Source organism: Ursus maritimus, unplaced genomic scaffold (assembly GCF_017311325.1).
Source record: "Ursus maritimus isolate PB19 unplaced genomic scaffold, ASM1731132v1 scaffold_26, whole genome shotgun sequence".
NCBI classification, from domain to species: domain Eukaryota; kingdom Metazoa; phylum Chordata; class Mammalia; order Carnivora; family Ursidae; genus Ursus; species Ursus maritimus.
Window position 1 is genome coordinate 24,849,944 of NW_024425119.1, and position 22,545 is coordinate 24,872,488.

Sequence of the window (22,545 nt, forward strand, 5' to 3'; positions counted from 1 at the left end):
ATAATGGAAATGAACAGATACCAATAGATTCCTAAGAAAATCCATTAGTAAAATCATATGGCTTATATCTTTGGTTTCTCAGCTAGCATATAATAAACTTTTTAAAACTAGGAGCTATTTTCCCTTGTCAGACCTATTAGTTACAAACACCTTCATACTAGATGAGCAAGAACAAAAATATAGGAAATAAAAGATCCACTAGGATGCACAAAGTAAAATCTAATAATTGTCAGAAAAAGAATCACAGAAAAAGTCATCATTTAAGATACAGATTATATTTTGATGAAAATAATGAGAATATAGTTAAAAACAAAAAAGTTGATATACAGTGCTCCTACTAAAAAAAAAAAAAAATACAGAATTTTGTTCTGTGATCCTTTCTTGTTGCTTTTCACTATGTACTGACCTGGTCAAAGACACTGAATGTGGGCTAGCAAAATAGAAAATATGATATGGGGAGAAAAAGTTAAGGTTCAATTAAAATAAATAATACATGTCAAACAAATATTTAAAAAGCAAAGCAGAGCTCTCAAAATAGCAAGAAAAAGAGCTGCCTACCTTCATTGGAATATTTGTAATAGTAGTTGAAGCCAAGTCAAAATGTTGCTGCACTAAAATATTTAATTTGGTAGCAAGATGCCGTCCTGCACGAACACTATGAACTTCACTGGTTAAAACAGGAGATAACTACAAAAAAGTATTAAAAAAAAACCCCATAAAACATTAATATAGTGTGACCTAGTGCCAAAATATTTATAGATTGAAGTAAAATATAAGTACTTTTACTTTTTAGAATTTAGAAAAATAAAAAGGCCCATAAATTAACTATGATTGTTATTTTATTTTATTTATTTATTTTTTAAAGATTTTATTTATTTATTAGAGAGAGAGACAGCCAGCGAGAGAGGGAACACAAGCAGAGGGAGTGGGAGAGGAAGAAGCAGGCTCTCAGCGGAGGAGCCTGATGTGGGGCTCGATCCCAGGACTCTGGGACCATGCCCTGAGCCAAAGGCAGACACTTAACGACTGAGCCACCCAGGCGCCTTTATGATCGTTATTTTAGCAAAAAATTTTCATACACCCATTCATTCATATTATGTGCCAGAAACGTGAGCTATTAGAAGATATAGCAGTAAATAGGCAAAGTCTTTGTCCTCTTCAAACTCACAGTGGAATAGTCTTTGATTTAAATATTTTTTAATTTATAATTTTTACTTCTATTTATCTATATGCAAAGTGGATTTGAAATGGCCCACAGAAATACTGTAGAAAATAACTAATTTTGTGGAGAGGAAAAACCCCCGTAGATAAAACAATTTATTATAATAAAGAATGTGGAAATTGCCACAACACCATATTTCTTCACCAATAAATGAGACTAAGCAGCCAAAAGTTACTTACAACAAGATAACATAAACCTTCACTCAGTCCAAGGTATACTATTTAGTGTAAATAAATTTTTAGTTATCATAAAATAGAGCCAACATGCAGCCACATTATCAAAAGAGGCAGAAAAAAGTTAACAAAAAAAAAAGGCTTACACTGGAAACTACCTAAAAACACAGTGATAGAGCTAATGACCTAGAAATACCACTTAACTATAAAACACTCAGACTAAGACATGTTTATATGAACTAAGGCTAAATGAAAAACCAGAACATAACAACATACACATTTAATATAATTATATAAATACATACATCTGTATTTCTAAACACACTGATGGAGAATATTATGTGATGCAAATCCATTTAAAAATCAACAGACTCATCTTTTCCTTTAAATTGTTTGAATTTATATTTAAAAAGTAAAACCAAGATTAGAAATTAGGTTTAGCCTTTCGTCCTCTGGACAGGTAAAATTAATTGTTACTGGAGTCTATTTTTGTTATAAAGTGTGTTGTCCTTCTAATAATGAAAAAAAGATTTTTATACAATAAAAAGTCATTAAAGCAACTGAAACCATTACAGTAATTGAAATTTTAGGAACAATACAGACTATGTATGGTTTTGCAACACATTTAGTTAAACTTCACCCGGCAAGTAAAACAGAAAACATTTTAACATCTACAATTATAAAGAATCATCCTAGGTGTTTTGCCATAGAGATTGCTTTGAAAACTCTAAACACGTTCTTGGCAGAAAAATGTCAGCAATATGATCATTGTTATGCTAACCCTTCTCAGCACTTATTCTTTATATATAAGTGATCTTTCCTTCTATTACTTCTGCACTTACTTCCTTTTTAGGACGATCAGATACAAGGCTGTCTTCACCAACTGCATAAGTATGGATCAAGACCAGTTCACACTTCTGAATCTGCATGAGACTTAAAGAGAAACTTTTTACTTAGCATATAAGAATACATAGTTTGTAAAGAATCCAGATAGGTAAACTATTAAAAGTTTACTATACCAAAACAGTGTATCTCTATTATCAGATGTTACTGTTAACACAAAAGCTAAATATTCAGAAAAACTGTATAACTGCTATACTAGTATGAACATTTAATGAATATAAGAATTTAGTTCAAATGCAAAAATGATACTTTGTGTGTCTGAAAAATAAAGGAAAATGTCTTGTAATCAGGAATAATTTTCAATAGATAAATACCACAGAGAAAATAAATATATTGTATATTGGTTTCCCTTTTACTAATGATTTTTAAGGACAAAATCAGGAAATAATAATTGAAAATAATCCTACTCATTAACAGTAATACCAGTACTCCACTTAAGAAAATCAGTAATAGCTCAGTCTAGTACAAACTCCACATTGCAACTGCCCTAAACCTGTCTTTAATAGCTTTATTTATTTATTTATTTATTTATTTATTTATTTATGAGAGCAGATGGGGGGGTGGAGAAAGGGGCAGAGGGAGAGAGAGAACCCAGAATCCCAAGCAGGCTCCACGCTCAGCACCAAGCCCAACACGAGGCTTGATCTCATGACCCTGAGATTATGACCAGAGCCAAAATCCAGAATCAGACACTCAACCAACTGAGCTTGAGCCACCCAGGCACCCCAGCTTTATTCTTTTAAAAAAATTCATACAATGCAATTAGTTGTTGTGTTTTGATTTGGTACATATTAAATAACGCTAGCAACAATCTGTTCATTTTACAAATTTGTAACACAGAGTATGAGACCAAGCCATCAAAACAAATGTTTTATAAATGTATGTATTATTTTATCCTTCTGATCACTTTTCCTATCAAAAAAAAAGTAAAATTTTAAAGTGAAAGAGAAAATGGAAAAATTTTCTGATCAAGCATACATTTTCTGGTTAATTTGTAGAGTCAGTGGAGAATTCAAGGGAATGCCATCAATTACTATTACTATACTGGAATAATTATAATGAAATACATGACTATAAAATGGAATATTTATTTCACTTATGATTATACTCACTGATCTGAATTTGCAGCAAGCTTGTTATGCTCATGAATTGTTTCCTGGACACAGTCCTCAAGCATTCGCACATGGCTATCACTACGGCATTAAAAACAATGTGAATAAACAGTAAAAAAAACCAAACATGCTATTCAGCTGTAGTATCCTGTTACAGGCAGTTAAAATTACTTCAATAAGAACTGTCTTAAGCATGTTCACTCATAATATCAAAGAATCAGCTGAAAACCTAATGAGAAAAAAGTCAAATTAACCTATATGATGACAATCTAAACAGCTTTCACTGAAGTGAGTCTTTATTTTAGAATTGGATAAATACGGCTTCAGTATTAAAAAGGCTACTTGAGATATACTTTAAATGCTAACATGCTGCCCCTGTTTTTTAAAATAAAAACTGTAATAAGACATTAAAATTCCCTCAGAGAAAGAATTACTGTGATTAATGTCTCACCTTTTTGCATTAGTAATGCAAATTATTCGGCCTCTATTACCAACACGTTCTGCATTTTCCATTAGGAGAGTTCGAGCCTCATGTTGGTATTCTGTAATTTTACACAGGGTTTCCACTGCTGCAACGAGACCATGCAAAATGCTGCAGCATTCTGGATCTGCTCGTGGATTAGGAGGCCCAACAGCAGCTAATGCTGCCATTAGCTAAAGTAAATGAGAAAATAATTATGTTGACAAGAGTATGTACAAGTCAGACAAAGACATCACAAGAAAACTACAGCCACTATACCTTACAAATATGGACACAAATATCCTCAACAAAATACTAGCAAACTGAATCCAGCAACATACAAAAAGAATTATACACCATGACAAATGGGACTTATATCCCAGGAACGTGAAGTTGATTTAACATCTGAAAATCAATTAACGTAAATACCAATAGAATATTTCAAAAATCACATGATCATCTTCATAAACACAGAAAAAGGATTTCATGAAATCCAGGACCTTTCATGATAAAAACACTCAACAAACTAGATGCAGAATGGAACTTCCTCAAGCAGAACATAGTACCTACGAAAAACCTACAGATGACATTATGCTTAATAGTGAAGACTGGACATGTTCCCACTAAAATCAGGAACAGAAGAAGGATGTCTTGTCTCATCACTTCTATTCCACACTGTACTGAAGGTCCTGGCCAGGGTAATTAAGAAAAAGAAATAAAAGGAATCCAGATTGGAAAGGAAGAAGTAAAATTACCTCTATGTTGGAGATGATGCGATTTTTTTTTTTTTTAATTTTCTTGGAGCTTTTTTTTTTTTTTTTTAAGATTTTTATTTATTTGAAAAAGAGAGCACAAACGGGCAGCTGCAGAGGGAGATGGAGAAGCAGACTCCTTGTAGAGCAGGGAGCCCGATGCAGGGCTCAATCCCAGGACCCCAGGGTCATGACCCAAGATGAAGGCAGATGCTTAACCAACTGAGCTACCCAGGTGCCCCTACGTGATCTTGTATGTAGAAAATCATAAGGAATCCACTAAGTAACTATTAAAAATGATAAGCAAGTTCAGCAATTTGCCGGATACATAATCAATACCAAAAAAACCAAATTGTACTGCTACACACTTGCAATGAAAAATCTGAAAATGGAGAAAACAATTCCATTTATAATAGCACCAAAAAGAATAAAATCTTTGGAATAAAATCAACAAAAGAAATGCAAATGTTATACTCTGAGAACTATGAAACATTGTTGAAAGAAATTAAAGATCTAAATGAATGTAAATCATCCCATATTCATGGGTTGGAAGACTTAATATTGTTAAAATGAACTACAGAGTAAACTTAATCCATGCAGAATTACAGCTGATTTCTTTGTAGAAACTGACAAAGTGATTCTAAAATTCATATTGAATTACAAGGGTCAGAGAATAGCTGAAACAATCTTGAAAGAGAACAAACTGGAAGGACTTTGCTTTGTATATGCATAAAGACACCCTGGAATGAGCCACAAAAAATTAACAGTGGTGGGGATAAACAGTGATTTGCTGGTAAATCAGCTCTCCAAAGTCGGAGGCTGTGGGGGGGGGGCGGGGAGGGGAGCCCTAATTTGTGTTTGCCAATATCTATGGTTAAATAAAATACTCCCACCACGGCAGGTTTCAAGCTTCACTGAACACTAAGTTGGTAGGACTTGAACACACTCACCTCTCCGAAACTGGTATAAGCAGGGCCTAGCACACCACTAACTAGGTCAGGGGATGAACTGTAAAGTTTTTAAGGTTTACCTTTTACTACACATACGCATAAGTGTACATATGTACATGTGTATGTATATATGTAAATTTAATTTCTAAACTACATAGGTATTACCTATTAATAAAAAGTAATCAGAAAACAAAGAAAAAAAAGACTGTGCATAAATGATCATACAAAGTCCCTGGTACATAGGAGAAACTTAATAAAAAGTAGCTTTTTAGGGATGTTGTGGTCCTGGGGAAAGTAGCAGAAAGCAAGCTTAACTTTCGGAGTCAGAAAGAGATGGAATGAAATTCTGGCTAGGCCTTTTAATACTATGTAACCCTGGTCAATCTCTCCTAACCTGAAAGTGAAAATAATATAACCTGCCCCACATTAGTGCAATACTTTCAAACTTTACTTAATTAAGCCTACAAAAACCAGAACGAAACTTCTGAACTCCAACAATTTTTGGTGACAAAATTTAAGATGTATAGGATAGAGTTATGTGCTGTAACAGAAAGAACCCAGGACCCAGGTATAAGTCAAACAACCTCTGGCCCCAGCAGGCCTCCATTCCTTCATCTGCACATTGAAGGAGTCAAAGGAAAGGATGTCTACAATCCTTCTAGCCCAAAAATTCGTCTTCAATCTACTTCACTTGTTACTCATGATTGTTCACAGTAACTAGGGAAAGGTGTGACATGGATAACCAAAGCTAAACATTAAATGTGTTAACCCAAACAAGATTACACATAATTTATACAAAATGCCAATTATTTTTTATAATCTTAAAAACCAGTGATCTGCTATATAGTTGCCTTCCAAATAGAGTTTCTCCTCTGTTCACAATTTAAAAGCAATAAGCCTGATAGGATGTGCCTTCACATTCAGAAAGCAGAGGGAAATAGCAATTCTCTTATCATTAGTGCATGTACCATTATCAAATGCACAACTTTTACTGCACTGCAGAGGTGAAGTAAGGACAATCTATACAAATTTGTACTGATTTTTATTTATACACAACTAGACAGGCTTCAAGCTTCCTTCACAGCACCTCATAAAAGACGTAGAGCAAAATACATGCCCTTTCAAAAAGACAATGCAGAGAGAATGTACAGAATCCTTAACATTATTTTTTAAAGTAAAGAAAGAATAAAGAACACTCTGGAGTAATATTAATGCAAAGCTAAACCAATAAAAGCCTACTGCTCAAGTTACCTCAAAAGAATAAAAGATTAGATATGTTTACACATTAAAACGCTAATCACAACATTTTAAGACCAAACACTATGATAAACACATTTTCTTTAAAAATGTTCCATTTAAAACACATTTAGATGAAATTATTTCCACTGAAGGATATCCACCAACAAAAAAAATTTTAACATGAAATCATTCAAAAAATGTATTCAAATACTTCACTAATGCCTGTCTCTCATATTCATATTCATCAGTAAATAACCCAGTGAATTGAAGTCTTCCATCCACTCAACAGCAAAGAACATAATCTATCACAAATCTCAATATCCTTAGATAGATAATGTTTAAAAAGCACCAGACCTAGAAAGCAGCTAGTTCACTGAAAGCAACTAGTGCAGAAGACTGTGCTCCAAGAAGTTTTTCAAGGAAAAAAAAAAAAACAAGCTGCTAAATTTCTCACACATTTATGATAAAATATTGGCAAGTTTTATGGAGACATGAGGAAAAGCAGCAACAGATACACACAAAATTAAGCAAATTAACAAAAAAAGTAATGATAAATTGCAGGAATGAACAAAAAGTTACACAAAAAAGGAAAGACTATGTAAGTCAAATCATTATGTTGTACACCTTAAACTTATACAGGGCTGTATGTCAATGATATCTCAATAAAACCTAAAAAAAAAGAGAAAGGAAATAACCACATATACTACTTAGCTTAGCAATGAACAACACTTTATATAGATATCATAATGCAAATATGCGATTTTAAATTAATAAAATTCTGATATAACAACACCGAGAAAATGAGGGAAGGTAAGAGGGTAGGCATAAGGGCATGGGTGACAGAAAGAAGTTAAATCTTCATTAATAAAGATAAAAAATAAAGATTAACTGAGAACTCTATCAATAGCAGTAAAAACTGTTACTTAGAAATATGGAAATACAGACTAGATGAGCTAGAGTTGAAAGTTTGCTTCTAAGAAGTGGGAAAAGACTGTAATGAAGATAGCCGTTTTTCATTTAGTATTAGTTGTTTTAAAACTATGTGCAAATACTATACTGATAAAAAATCTTTAAATCATTTTTCAAGAAAGTATTACCACATTCAGATAATTTTCAGAAAGGGCCACAGCTCAAAACCTAACCATACCTCCTGCAAATTTTGGTCTTCTTGAGTCCAAGAATTTAAAACATGTGCTCCAGAGTCACTCACAATGAAATTCACCTGATAGATTTCAAAGACATAATTAGTATTCACATCCAATTCCACTTAATCACATCATATTTAAAATAATATGCAGTCTCTAGCACTGGCTTGCTGATTCATTCATTCACTTTATAGTTAAAGAATGCTAGTATATGCCAGGTGCTATCCTTGGCACTGGGGATTTGGAAATACAGCAATGAATAAAAGTTATATTACTCACAATGCGGGGAAAGTCAAGGGTTTGGGGGTAGTGGTAAGATAATGGGCAGTATAGGAAGAATACAAACAAATGCACAAGATAATTTCAGTGAGTGATAAATGCTATGAAAACGAAATTGGTTAGCTGCTTTAGGTTGGGTGGTCAGGGAAGGGCTCTCTATAGAACTGGCAATTGATTGGAATTCAAATGACCAAGAGACCAGCCATAAATGGAGCAGGGGATAGGGAATTCCTGGTACAACAAACAGCAAATGCGAAGGCCTCTAAATGTGTACCCTCAAAAGGGTGAAAAGGTCAGAGCAGGCAAAGGGGTGGGAGATAAGCTCAGAGAAATAGGTAGTAGCCATATCACAAAAAGCACTGAAAGTCAAAATAGTGCATTTGGACTTTATTCTAAAGTAATATGCAAACAAAAAAATACTATCGAGAAAGATGATAATGCTAGGAAGGATATATTAGAAAATACATAAAATGATGATCACTCCCTTTTGAAGGAGGGTGAGATTCTTTCTTTCCCCTGGACTATATGATCTAACCCATGATCTTTTTTCCTACTGTTCATGAAATATGAGTTTTGCATTCCTAAAAAATCTGATAAGTAGTTTTCTCTCCTAAGGCTTCTCTGACAGGGACATAGTCTACTAGACACTTCAGTTATATTATCTTATTGAAATCTTACATCATAGAAAGAGACGTTATGCTTACATGGGAGGAAACTGAGGCTTGAAGAAATTAAGCAATATGATCAAGGTCACACTGTGGTCCCTAATGATGCCAGAATTTGAACCAAAGCCTGCATCCCAAATTACTACTTATCCTCCCCTTCATGTTCTTTTACCCCACATAATGCACAATTCACGGAGGGACTAAAAACAACTTACATTTTAATTTGGAATATATCTAAATGTACTAGATTCTCTATGTTCAGCCTTACTATTACTGCCCTGCCTGTGCTAGTCTAAGAACTGGCTAGGTCCCAGCCTAGGCTGCTCCAAATGAGACAAAGCAAATCATCCACTTGTGGCTAACCAAATGACTCCCAAAATAAAACAGCTGAGATAATGAAACCTGAAGATAATTTTCATATTTGGAATCTATAAATCTTCAATCTCTCTTCGTGTGAAAAAAAAAAAATTTCCACTTAGCATTCTTAAGAGCTTTTCTTTCTAATAAGGCCAAATCCTGCAGCAGTTTAGTGTGCATTCACTAAATCTATAAGCAGCCACGCTGCTTAGGTTCAAATGCTGGCTCTGCCTCTAACTAGCTGTGTGACTCAGGACAAGTTTCTTCTCTTTACCTCAATTTCTAGATCTCCAACATGGCAATAATAAGCAAAGCTGATATTCAGAGGATACAGACCAACATAATCTGACATTGCTTACACCCAACATCTCTTCTGTTTAGGCCGGTAACAGTTCTCAATGGTCAGTGCCTATTCTATTCTGGTTATTATATACTTTGAATATTCTCCCAGTAATTACAGTAGCTACCTTATAGAATTGTTGTGAGAATTAAAGAAGTTAATATATATGAAGCACTTTGGAAATAACTGGCATGTGTAAATGCTCCATAACTGTTAGCTGTTATTATTGTTGTTGGCCCCAATTAAATATACACAGAATGTTAATTCTGAAAAAGAGTTCTACATACCACATTTTTAAAGTAGTAAACAGTTGTAAGTCAAATCTATAGTAAATTCTTATGTAAAAACTGTACCAGGCACTTAAGTTCATCCCCCAAAGTCATTTTGCTTGTACTTCACACTCACCAGCTTTTTGAAAGGAAATATATCATACATTATTCTACAATATTCCATGGAAGATTCTACTGAGCAAGTCCACAATGATTTAGATATGGGGGCCAAAGGGATGATTCCTTGGGTCCTATTCTTCACCAGCATATCAAATTCGACATGCTGTCTGCATGATTCTGCCATGTAAGGGCAGTGATCTACAACAAATACTGTTTTATGAGATTCAGAAAAAATCTTCATTTTTTTTAACCTGTAAGGGATAAAATATATTAGCCAAATGTCTCATACATGATATTTAATATCTTTAAATTGTCCCTAATTAATGTCTTTTCCTCAAAAAGATTTGGTAGGGAACATGAATAATCAGCATTCAAAGAAATTTATCCAACAAAGGACAAGATTTAATGAGGTCATGACCAGAAAGTAACTATCAATTGGAGGGATAAGCCACACCATATTAAGCTGTCACTCTATCAGTTACAGGCAAAATTACAGTCCATATATATTTTTTGCTTTTTGAATGAACTTAAAATTGTCAGAAAAAAATGTTTACAAATAATTGTACTTGATTCCCTTACATAATACCAAACATAATAAATGACAAATATTCTTAAAATACACTTCTGATGATTCTTGCTAACTGACATTAATCACATATAAACCCCCACACTAACCCAAGTAAGCAATTTGGACTTCCCTCCAAAGTCTCAAGACTTCTGAGAAAGGTTAAGGTGGGCCAGAATTAACAGGAAAAGAGGAGTGACAGCAAAAGGAAAGCCCCAAATATAATAAACATCTCCTAACACATATCGGGTCTTCGCTTTAGGATAACGACCCCAAATCCACACTCTCCCCCTTAGCTTTTGTAACGCCAAAGTAATTTATCATGTAGAATAGAAAAACTTAGTTGCTACCATTCACATTGCTGGGGAGGAGAAACTTTTAAACTTTTTCTTATAAAAACTCCCTTGCTTCGCTAATAAAACCTATACTTTATAGACAATCCACATTCAAAAAGCACATGGTAAGCAGAGCAAAAGTGTTCATCAAAACGAACTGACTTTTTACGATCTAGCTATTTTCTTCTGCTTTCAAACGCATTTCCCCTTCATGCAAACTCTTCTTTGAGAAACCTAAACACACTCTGCTGGAGGGTGGGGGGTGGAAAGTACAAGGTGAGTGGATAGGGAAGACCTCAGGATCGAGGTTCGCTTACTTTCGTGCCTGGTCCTGCAGTGAAAACGAACAGAGGCTATGGACCACAGCCTCTCTGGAAAAGGCTGCTGGCTGGGTGGGGAGGGTCAGCGCACAGTCAGGAGTGTCTGGTACCAAAGACAGGGAACTATGCTTTCCCCGCTCATCTCCTAGCACACCGGTCCTTCCCAGGCTTCCTAAATGCAGGAGCGCGCGCGCGTGCGCGTGAACACAAACACTCACACACTCTGACTCGCGCGTGCGCAAAGCCCTCTTCCTCAGCCCCGCCAAGCGGCCCTTCCCCCTCGGTGGGCCAGACGCCCAGCTCGCAGAACAGGAAGAGGGCGGAGCCAAGAAAAAATGCCTCCGACCCTCAAGACTTTCTACCCGCTAATTTTCCCAATAACCCATTGGGAAGATTGATCCGGGCGACCTCAGAGCCTCCCCAACAGCGAAGTACCAACCACAGCACCAACTAAACCAGCCACGGCCCCTTAAGTGCAAGACCCTCCCACCCGGCCTCCCCTTCTTGGTCTCTCCACCCAGGTCGGCTTCCCCCGGCAAAACTCGCGACACTTTGCGAGAAGCCAAGCAAAAACCTGAGTAGATCAGTGGGGAGGGACGTAGAATGGAACGCCCCCACCTCTCGCGCATGTCTGCGAGAAGCCGCCAATACCTCCCGGCTCTGCCCCCCACGGTAACGTGAGGCAGGAAATCTCGCGAGGTTTGAGCGTTCTGAGCGCTCTGGTCCGAGTCGACCAGTGGAGGTTTTCCTCGGGCCAGTGATGGGGCTGAGCTCCGCTGACCTCTGCAGCAGCCCCACCACTGACTGTCTCTGCTGGGTTCTGCGTCTGCTAGCTGAAGAAGCTTAACAGGCGAGAGGAGTCTCTTCCCTTGGGTGTGTAGGTCCCTGTTAGCAGAGGCTTTGAGTCCTAACGCCACATCAGACGGCTGCGAGGGATTGAGACCAGAGTAAGTGGAAATAAATCGAGGGACAAGAGCGGGCGTAGGGAGTTGGAAGTTTCCTTTCCCTGGGCCGCTGTGGTGCTTTGCATCTCTCGAACTGCTGGTCGCCCGCCTGGCACTAGCCGTTTCCCTGTGCTGCTTACCCGCTCCTTGGAGCGGTATCCTTTTCCACGGCCCCAGCTGTGTGCTCCTCTTTCCGGGTCTGAGGTGCGGAAAGTTTCTTGAAGCCTTGGCCCTAACCTTGTCTGGACACATCTTCCGTTTCTCTTTTCTTCCTGCCTAAACCCACTTGGGAGCTTACCACTGAGAGGAGGAAAGAGGGACCCTTCAGTTTTCAGTTTTCAGCTTTGCAGCATATTACATGTATATAACTATTCCCTCTGTCTTGAAACTGCCCTCCAAGGAATACTACTCTTACTGGTTTTTTTCCTGCCTTTCTTCTGTATCCCATATCTGATAATGGTACCAGTATCCATCCTGTTGTCCAAGTGGAAACCTTTATCCTTGATTCTGCATTTCCACTTCCTCTGCTCTAAATTATTCCTTCTTCTTTCACCAAAATTATTGCAGTTGCCCAACCCCGCCCCACACACTAGTTTCTCCACCATCATCCTTCCAGAGTTATCATCCTAAAATCTGTTTATATCACTCCTTTCCTTAAACTTTTTCAGCAACCCTATTCCTAATGGAATTAAGTCTTAATTGTTAAGAATATCATTCAGGACCTTTAACTATCTTGTTCCAGGCCATTTTATATTTTAGTCCCCTCTTGCTTTTCCTCCAGATACCTTAATATCCAGCCATACCAGAATTGGCTGCCCAAATATGTCGTTCACTTTCACAACTCTGTGCCTTTATATGTGCTTTACCCTCTGTCTAGAATACTTACTCTTTCTCTCTACCCCACTTCCCACCTATCAAGACCCAGTTCATAGAGCCTTGTCTTCTCAGACCCCCCCCCCCAGGTGATATTAATAACGTTGTGCTCCCAGAGCACTTATTTGTTCATGTATCTGTCTCTTATGTCAATTTGAGGTTAAGTCTGGAATTCTGGCTTGTTCATCTTTGTAACAAAAGCTAGTCCAGTGCTTGGGGGCATAGTAGGCATTATTTGTATAAACATAGTAGGCATCATTTGTATATACATTTGTAAATATGTATACATATTTATAATGTAATAGTTCTAAAGATTCATAGTAGGAGTCCTTAGTGCTCTTAAAATCACAGAATTTTAGAGCCAGAAGGAACCTTGTACGTTAGCTAAAGGCCCTGACCTGTTTTGAATATGAGAAACTCTGTACCCCAACACACAAGTAATTGTATTTTTAGTATCCATTGATTGAGTTTATGCATAATGGAAAAAACTGCTGTGCTTTTAAATGATTTTATATTTTATTATACTAGTATCTGTATTTGAAAAGTAGAGAAATATTTAAATGTGTAAGAAAAATATTTTAGACTAAAGATCATACTTGCTGTGTGTACATCCATGTAACTCTTCCAATGACTCCTTGGCCCATAGGTTATAAATAACTGGTTTAGATTAGGTTAATTCCTTGACCTGTCATACCCGTTTGAATCTATATGTATATGCAACTTATATTTAGCTACAATTCTAAGGTAAAAAAAAAATTCTCCTGTGTCCTTTTAAATTCTGTTCCTTCAAACTTTAAAAATGTATCTTCTTCATAAAGCCTCTTCATAAAGCTCCAAACGTGTTGTTTCCATCATTTTCAAAGATCGTGAAAATTTTCTGTGCTTTCAAATACAGTAATATATTGTCTGTATAAGATGCTTATATATGTAATTTACATACATTCTTGATTTCTTTAGATTAAAAGTTTCTAAGAAAGCCATAACTATGCCTTTTTATTTTTCTGTTTCCATATGTATCTCTTTTTTTTTTTTTGAGATGTTATTTATTTATTTATTTATTTATTTATTAGAGTGAGAGAGGGAGAGTGAGAAGGAGAAGCGGACTCCCCACTGAGCAGAGAGCCCGATGCCAGGCTCCATTCCAGGACCTCAGGATCACAACCTGAGCTGAAGGCAGATGCTTAACTGACTGAGCCACCCAGGCGCCCCTCCATATGTATCTGTTAATATTATCCACTAATTAATATTTGTGGCACCTGCCTGAACAATCCAATAAAAATTTTTAACTGAACTAGGTTTTTCATATTTAAAGACAGACTCATGGTATATCAATAGTCACAGTGTTTCTGTGTATGTCCAGTTATGGGATAGTGGATTTGTGGATAAAAGAGAAAGAAGAGTGACTTGAATGTCTTTAAATTTTTCTTGACCAAAATGTAAAACTAAACAGCTGGCAGTTGCTATCTTGAGTGGGTAGTGGTTTCTCTTTTATGAGCAGCAGAATGTTCTGAATCCTCTGCCAGGAGTCTGCAGATATCTTTGGGTGGCAAAGTGGGCAGAATGTGGCTAATGCAGGCCGGGGAAAACTTTTGGAAAAATTTCACCTATAATTTGGGCCTACCTATAGAAAATAATGTAAGTGCACCGTGACCAGTTACGACAGGCACTGTAAAAATAGGCAGATAATGGAAAATACTCCCTTTTTTTACAGGAGTCTATTTTTAAATACTTAACAATTGTTAGAGAGTTAGGAAAACAGTCTTCTTCCCACTCCACTTACTAGCCAAAAAAGGGGGAGAAAACAATGATTTTCAAAAAAGGTGGCAAAGTAAATGCATGTTATAAAATATTTTAAACTTTTCTGTTGTTTCACATATAGGAAATGAACATGCAGATTCTTAGAAACTGTGTCACTATCTTTCTGAAGTGTTAACAAAATTATGCTTTCAATTACCTGATGTTTATTATTCTTTTTTCTGAATAGGTATATTTTTATAGTTACAAAGCAAATTTTAAATATAGTTCATTTTGACAGTATTTCATTATGCCATCTAGAGAAGGTTTTTTAAAGTGGATGTTAATTGTAATTTCAAAAAACCTGTCAGTAAACATTAATAACATTAATTGGTTTTATAATTAACTGTGATGCCTAATTAAAGTGGATGGGTAGGTTTTTATTATAAGGGAAAATATTTGGAATTTGGGTTTTTTTAATTTTTTCTTCATTTACACCTCCATTCATTTTCTGTTGCTGGATTGATATACAGTTTTTCTAATATCTTGGAAATCCCATTGGTTCAGGGAATTTGCTTTGTTCTTTCACTCAAGGAGACAGACGGTTTTTACATTGCTAAAAGCAAATGGTCCTGAGGATCCACCTTGGCTTCTCAGTAGAGCACTAGACTCAGGATCAGAAATTCTATTTCTGGTACTAGCTTGGCTCCTTCCTTACTGCATGGTACTGTCATTCAGCTCCTTACATTTGGGAACCCTGAGTCTATTTCCTTATGGATAAAATGGGAATAACACTTGTCCTATTGACCAAGAGAATATAAGGTAGTATTCCTTGGGTTCAGAAGTCTACTAACATTTGAATTAATTAAAATTAATACCTAGCAGTTTGATCTAGAGTGCTTTGGAGGTCCATTTGTTTTGTTGTTTTTGTTTTTAAATTATTTTTTAGAGGAGGGGAGGGGCAGAGGATGAAGGAGAGAAAGACTCTTAAGCAGACTTCACTCCAAGCCTGACGCAGGGCTCAGTCTCAAAACCCTGAGATCATGATCTGAGCCAAAACTCCAGGTGCCCCTGGAGTTCCATTTGGATTGCATTAGGTTGAAGAGAAAACTAAGAATAAGTAAACAATTTTTAAAGAGAAAAGGGTTACTTGCCATGCCAGATAGTAAGGGTGTATTTTACAACTATAACAGTTGAAGCAGCATAGTGTTGATGTAGATAAAAAGACCCAGAGGTAGAATAGAGAGCTCAAAAACATACCCATACATAAATTTATTGAAAAAACAGGTGTGGCATTAAAATGAGGGGGGTATTCCAACCATAAGAAAGAAATAATGTGACATGATAGAGATGCCAATTATCATTACAATGGCAGTCATATTACAGTATATAAATACTAAATCAGTATGCTGTCCACCTTAAACTTACATAATGTTATATGTCAAATATATTTCAATAGAAAAAAATTCAGTGCTGGAAAAATGTACTGTGCAATAAATGAGACTGGGGAAACTAGTTGTCCAAATAAGACAAGGGAAATACAAGTAGATAGCTTCCTTATACCATACGTGCAAGCAGATGAATTAATGACAAAGGCAAAACCTTGGGGACAGGAAGTGCACTGTAGTTTTGTCTTTTTGGCAATGCCAAAAACTATCTTCTTTCACTTAGCATTAATGCCCTTGAGATTCATCTATATTGTTGTCGTATCAGTACTTCATTCCATATTATTGCTGTACTACAGTTTGCTTATCCACTTGTTTCTCTACAGTAAATGCCCAGAAGTAGTATTGTGAGGTCATATGGTAGCTAGATGTTTAACTTAGTAAGAAGCTGCCAAACCATTTTCTGAAATAGCCATATCATTTTGCATTGTCACCAGCGTTGTATGACAGTTCCAGTCACACTGTATCCTTGCAGCGCTTGGAATGTCAGGACTTTCTTTTTTTTAGCCATCTTAATAGGGGTATAGTGGATCTCATTGTTCTAACTGCATTTCTCTAATAGCTAATAGTTTTGAACATACTTTCGTGTGCTTATTTGCCATCTTTATATCTTTTTGGTTAAGTGTTAAAGTCTTTTGCTTATTTTAAAAATTGGATGATTTTCTTACTGTTATTTCTGAGAGTTTTTTATATATTCTAAATAAAGTTCTTTGTCAGATCTGCGTTTTGCATATTTTGCCTTCCAGTCTGTAGCTTTTCTTTTCAAATTGTCTTAAAGTACCTTTCCCAGAGCAAAAGTTTCTAGTTTTGATGAAGTCTAGTTTATTAATATTTTTTAGTGAATCAAGCTTCTGATATCATGTCTAAAAAATTTTTTGCCTAATCCCAAGTCACAAGGATTTTCTTCACTTTTCGTTTTACATTTAGATCTATGGTCTACTTTGAATTAATTTTTGTATAAAGTGTAAGAATTATGTTGGGGTTAATTTTTTGTCATGTAACCATTTGTTGACAAGACTGTCCTTGCTGGGGCGCCTGGGTTGGCTCAGATGGTTAAGCTTCTGCCTTGGGATCAGGTCATGATCTCTGGGTCCTAGGATGGAGCCCCGAGTCGAATTGGGCTCCTGGCTCAGCGAGGAGTCTGCTTCTCCCCTTCCCTCTGCCTCTCTCTCTCTCTGTCTCAAATGAATAAATAAAAAATCTTAAAAAAAAAAAAAAAAAAAAAGACTGCCTTTTCCGCTGTGAAGTGTCTGTGCACCTTTTTCAAAAAACAGTTGACCATGTTTCTGTGGGCTTATTTCTGACCTCTATTGTCTTCTGTCTCTGCCAATACCATGCTGTCTTGATTGCTGTAACTTTGTAGTAAGTCCTAAAATTTGGTGGTGTGATTTCTCCAACTTTGTTTTCAAAATTCTTTTGGCTATTCTAGTCTCTTTGCATTTTCATAGAAATCTTAGAATTGGCTGGTCAATTTCTACAACAAGGCCTGTGATTTTGATTGGAAGTTGCATTAAGTCTATAGATGAGTTGTAGATGTTTGACATCCCTACTATGTTGAGTCTTCCAATTTATGAACACGGTGTGTCTCCATTTATTTAAACCCTCTTTGGTTTCTTTCATTAGCACTTTGTAGTTATCAGTGTGCATATCCTACATATGTTTTGTTAGATTTATACCCCAAAATTTCATTTTTTTTTTAATACAGTCTTTCACTTAAGTATGATATTGGCTATATTGAAGATGCCCTTTCTCGTTTTGAGGCAATTGCCTGCTATTTGCAGAGAATTGTTATTATGAAAGGATGTTTTTTTTCAAATGCACCAATTAGTATGATGAGGTGTTTGTTGTTGTTGTTTTTATGGTGGGTTACATTGATTGATATTTAAAAATAGAAACAGCCTTGAGTTCTGGGATAAACCCTACTTGGTCATGGTGTATTATTCTTTCTATATGTTGCTGAATTTGAGTTGCTAATATTTTCTTGAGGATTTTTACATTTATGTTAATGAGGGATATTGGACTGTGGTTCTCTCTCTCTGGAATGTGTCTGGTTTTGGTTTTAGAGTAATGCTTGTATCATTTTATGAGTTTGGAAGTATTTTCTTCTATTTTCTTAAAGAGATTGTACAAGATTGGTATTCTGTATGTATTCGGTAGAATTTGCCATTGAAATCATCCAAATAGAGATTTTTTGTGGAAGATTTTTAACTACAAATTTAATTTCTTTAATAGTTAATAGGACTATTATGGAATAGTTATAGGATATTAGTAGTTATAACTATAATTACTATACCTAGTGATTATAGGTCTATTATTAATTATTTCCTCTTGTGTGACTATGTAGTTTATGATTTTTAGAGAATTAGTCCATTTCATCTAAATTATCCAATTACTGTGTATGAAATTTATTACTGTATTCACTTATTCTTTTAATGAATTAGGAGACTGAAGTGATGTCCCATCTTTCATTCCTGACATTGGTAATTTATATCTTCTCTCTCTTTTTTTTCCCCCTTGATCAGTTTTGCTGGAGGTTTATCCACTTCATTTGCTTTTTCAAAGAATTAGGTTTTGGTTTCACTTGTTTTCCTCTGTTGTTTTCCTGTTCTCAGTTTCATTGATTTCTGCTCTTTTATTATTTCCTTCTTTCTATTTACATTGGAGTTGATTTGCTCTTTTCCTGGTTTCATAAGTTTGAGGCTTAGGTAATTGATTTAAGATCTTTTTAATTTTCTAATAAAAGAATTTAATGCTACAAATTTTCTTCAAAGTACTGCTATATATGCATATCAAAATTTTGATATCTTGTATTTTCATGTTTGTTTAGATGAAAATATTTTCTGATTTCCAAAAAGACTTTTTTTTTTACTTCCGGATTACTTGTGTGTTTTTTACTTTCCAAATGTTTGGAGATTTTCTTATCTGTTACCTATTTTAGTTTAATGTCATTACAGGACATAATTTGTATGATTGCAATTCTTTTAAATGTGTTAAGGTTTATTTTGTTGTCTAGGATAAGATCTATCCTAGTGAATGTCCTATCCACACTTAATGTGTATTCTGTTGTTGATATTCAGTCCATCTAGATGTTTGTTCATGCCACCTGTATCCTTGTTGATTTTCTGGGTACAAATTCTATCAATTCCTGAGAAAGAAATTCTCTGCATTCTAATCAGTTCTTATTATCTGTCTTCTCTGTTATAGCCATACTAGTGGGTGTGAAGCATCTCATTGTGGTTTTGATAGCTAATCATGTTGAGTATCTTTTCCCATGCTTATTAACACTCCGACTTTATTTTGATTAGTGTCTGTATACTATATCTTTTTCCATCGTTTTACTTTTAACCTACCTATGTCATATTTGAAGGGAGTTTCACATAGATTATTTATAGATGGATCTTGTTTTATTTTTTTAATTTTTATTTTTTAAGATTTTACTTATTTATTTGACAGAGAGAGAGGCAGCAAGAGAGGGAACACAAGCAGGGGGAGTGAGAGAGGGAGAAGCAGGCTTCCCGCTGAGCGGGGAGCCCGATGCGGGGCTCGATCCCAGAACGCTGAGATCATGACCTGAGCCAAAGGCAGACGCGTAACGACTGAGCCACCCAGGCACCCCTATTTTTTAAATTTCTATTCTATGCTTTTTCTTTTCCCTTTTTCTTTTTATTGAATTATAATTAACTTACAATATTATTAGTTTCAGGTATACAGCAGATTGGTTCAGCAATTCCAACATTACTTATTGCTTACCATGAAAAGTATAGTCACCATCTGTCACCATATATTATTACAGCATTATTGACTGTATTCCCTATTCTGTACTTTTCATCTTCATGACTTACTTATTTTATAACTGGGAGCTTGTACCTCATAATCCCCTTTATCTATTTACCCATCCCCCACCCAACCCACCATCCCTCTGGCACCGTACCAGTTTGTTCTCTGTATTTTAAAATCTGGTTTTGGGTTTGTTTTGTTTTGCTTGTGTCTTTCTTTCTTTTTTTTTTTTTTTTTTTTGGGATTCCACATGTAAGTGAAATCATATGGTATTTGTCATTCTCTGTCTGACTTATTTCACTTAGCATAATATTCTGTATGTCCACCGATGTTCACAAATGGCAAGATCTCATTCTTATGGCTGAGTAATATTCCATTCTATGTATATACCACATCTTTACCCATTCCTGTATTGATGGACACTTAGGTTCCTCCATATCCTGGCTATTAAAAACAATACTACTATAAACATAGGGGTGCATATATCTTTTTGAATTAGTGTTTTTGTTTTCTTTGGGTAAATACCCAGTAGTGAGATTAATGGATCATGTGGTAGTTCTATTTTTAATTTTTTGAGGAACCTCTAAACTATTTTCCACAGTGGCTACACCAATTTACAGTCCCACCAACAGTGCCTGATGGTTCCTTTTCCTCCATATTCTTGCCAACATTTGTTATTTCTTGTCTTTTTTTATTCTAGTCATTGTGGCACGTGGCACGTGATACCTCATTGTGGCTTTGATTTGCATTGTCCTGATGATTGGTGGTGTTGAGCACTTTTTCATGGGTCTGTTGGCCATCTGTATATGTTCTTTGGAGAAGTGTCTATTCGGATCCTCTGCCATTTTTTGGTGTTGAGTTGTGTTAGTTCTTTATATAGTGGATATATTAACCCCCTATCAGGTGTATCATTTACAGATATCTTCTCCCATTTAGTAGGTTGGGTTTTTGTTTCATTAATGGTTTCCTTCAGTGTGCAAAAGCTTTTTAGTTTGGTGTAATCCTAATAGCTTTTGCTTTTGTTTACCTTGTCTGAAGAGACCAATCTAGAAAAATGTTGCTGTGGCTGATGTGAAAGAGATTACTGCCTATGTTTTCTTCTAGGAGTTTTATGGTTTCAGGTCTCATGTTTAAGACACTAATCCATATTATTTTTATGTATGGTGTAAGAAAATGGTCCAGTTTCATTCTTTTGCATGTAGCTATCCAGTTTTCCCAGCACCATTTACAGAAGAGACTTTCTTTTCCGCATTCTGTATTCTTGCCTCCTTTGCCATAGATTAATTGATCATATAAATAATGGGTTTGTTTCTGGGCTCTCTATTTTGTTCTGTTGATCTCTGTGTCTTGTGTGTGTGTGTGTGTGCGTGCCATACCATACTGTTTTGGTTAGTACAGCTCTCTACTACATCTTGAAATCTGGGATTTTGATACCTCCTACTTTGTTCTTCTTTTTCACAATTGCTTTGGCTATTCAGTGTCTTTTGTGGTTCCATTCAAATTGTGGATTTATTCTAGTTCTGTGACAAATGCTGTTAGTATTTTGATAGGGATTGCATTGAATCTGTATATTGCTTTAGTAGTATGGACATTTTAATGATATTAATTCTTCCAATCCATAAGCATGGAATATCTTTTCATTTGTTTGTGTCATCTTAAATTTCTTTCACCATGTTTTATAGGTTAGAGAGTATATCTTTCACCTCCTTGGTTAACTTTATTCCTAGGTATTTTATTATTTTTAGTGCAATTGTAAATGTGATTTTTTTAATTTCTCTTTCTGTTACCCCATTATCAATGTATAGTAATGCAACAGATTTCTACATATTAATTTTGTGTCCTGCAACTTTTACTGAATTCATTTATTCTAATGGTTTTTTGGTGGCATCATTAGGGTTTTCTATGTATAGTGTCATGTCATCTGTGCATAGTGATGGTTTTACTTCTTCCTTAGCAGTTTGGATGCCTTTTATTTTTCTCATCTAATTGTTGTATCTAGAGCTTCTTGTACTGTGTTGAATAAAAGTGGTGAGAGTGGATATCCTACTACTTTTATTATAGATTTGATTTTACCTGTGAATTTTTTTCCTTTCATAAGGGCCTTTTCTTTCTACTCAAAGAATTCCCTTTAGCATACCTTGTAAGGCTAGTTTAGTGGTGATGAATTCCTTGAACTTTTTTTGTCTGGGAAACTTTACCTTTCTTTTTATTCTCAATGATAACTTGCTAGTTTCTCCTTTCAGCACTTTGAATATATCATGTCACTCTCTTCTGGTCTGCAAAGTCTCTGCTGAAAAATCAGCTCATAGCCTTGTAGGGTTTCCCTTGTATGAATTGCTTTCTTTTCTTTTGCTCCTTTTAAAATTCTCTGTCATTACTTTTAGCTATTTTAATCATTATGTGTCTTCGTGTACACCTCCTTGAGCTAATCTTGTGGGGGCTCCTCAGTGCTTCCTGGATCCAGATGTCTGTTTCCTTCTCTAGATTAGAGAAGTGTTCAGCTATTAGTTCTTCAAACAGGTTTTCTGTCCTTTTTTTCCCTCCTTTTGGGATCTCTGTATTGCAG

At 35.6% G+C, this 22,545-nt stretch overlaps 2 protein-coding genes across 7 annotated transcripts in view; one reads left to right on the top strand and one right to left on the bottom strand.

Moving 5' to 3' along the window:
- INTS13 (integrator complex subunit 13) overlaps positions 1-11,709 on the bottom strand; it is a 28,464-nt gene extending 16,755 nt beyond the window's left edge. For 2 of the 4 annotated variants that reach the window (XM_008693149.2, XM_008693148.2), the window contains exons 1-7: positions 11,204-11,709; positions 10,003-10,237; positions 7,959-8,033; positions 3,862-4,064; positions 3,411-3,491; positions 2,238-2,328; positions 559-687 (exon numbers count right to left, since the gene is read on the bottom strand). In XM_008693149.2, the coding sequence (XP_008691371.1) occupies positions 559-687; positions 2,238-2,328; positions 3,411-3,491; positions 3,862-4,064; positions 7,959-8,033; positions 10,003-10,227 (804 nt within the window). In that variant the 5' untranslated portion in view covers positions 10,228-10,237; positions 11,204-11,709. The remainder of the gene's footprint in view (positions 1-558; positions 688-2,237; positions 2,329-3,410; positions 3,492-3,861; positions 4,065-7,958; positions 8,034-10,002; positions 10,238-11,203) is intronic. The other 2 variants (XM_008693146.2, XM_008693150.2) reach the window with 2 other exon arrangements.
- Positions 11,710-11,897: 188 nt separating this feature from the next.
- Positions 11,898-22,545, top strand: part of FGFR1OP2 (FGFR1 oncogene partner 2) — a 31,826-nt gene continuing 21,178 nt past the window's right edge. For 2 of the 3 annotated variants that reach the window (XM_008693152.2, XM_008693151.2), the window contains exon 1: positions 11,898-12,153. The gene's annotated coding sequence lies outside the window, so the exon portion shown is untranslated. The remainder of the gene's footprint in view (positions 12,154-22,545) is intronic. The other variant, XM_008693153.2, reaches the window with a different exon arrangement.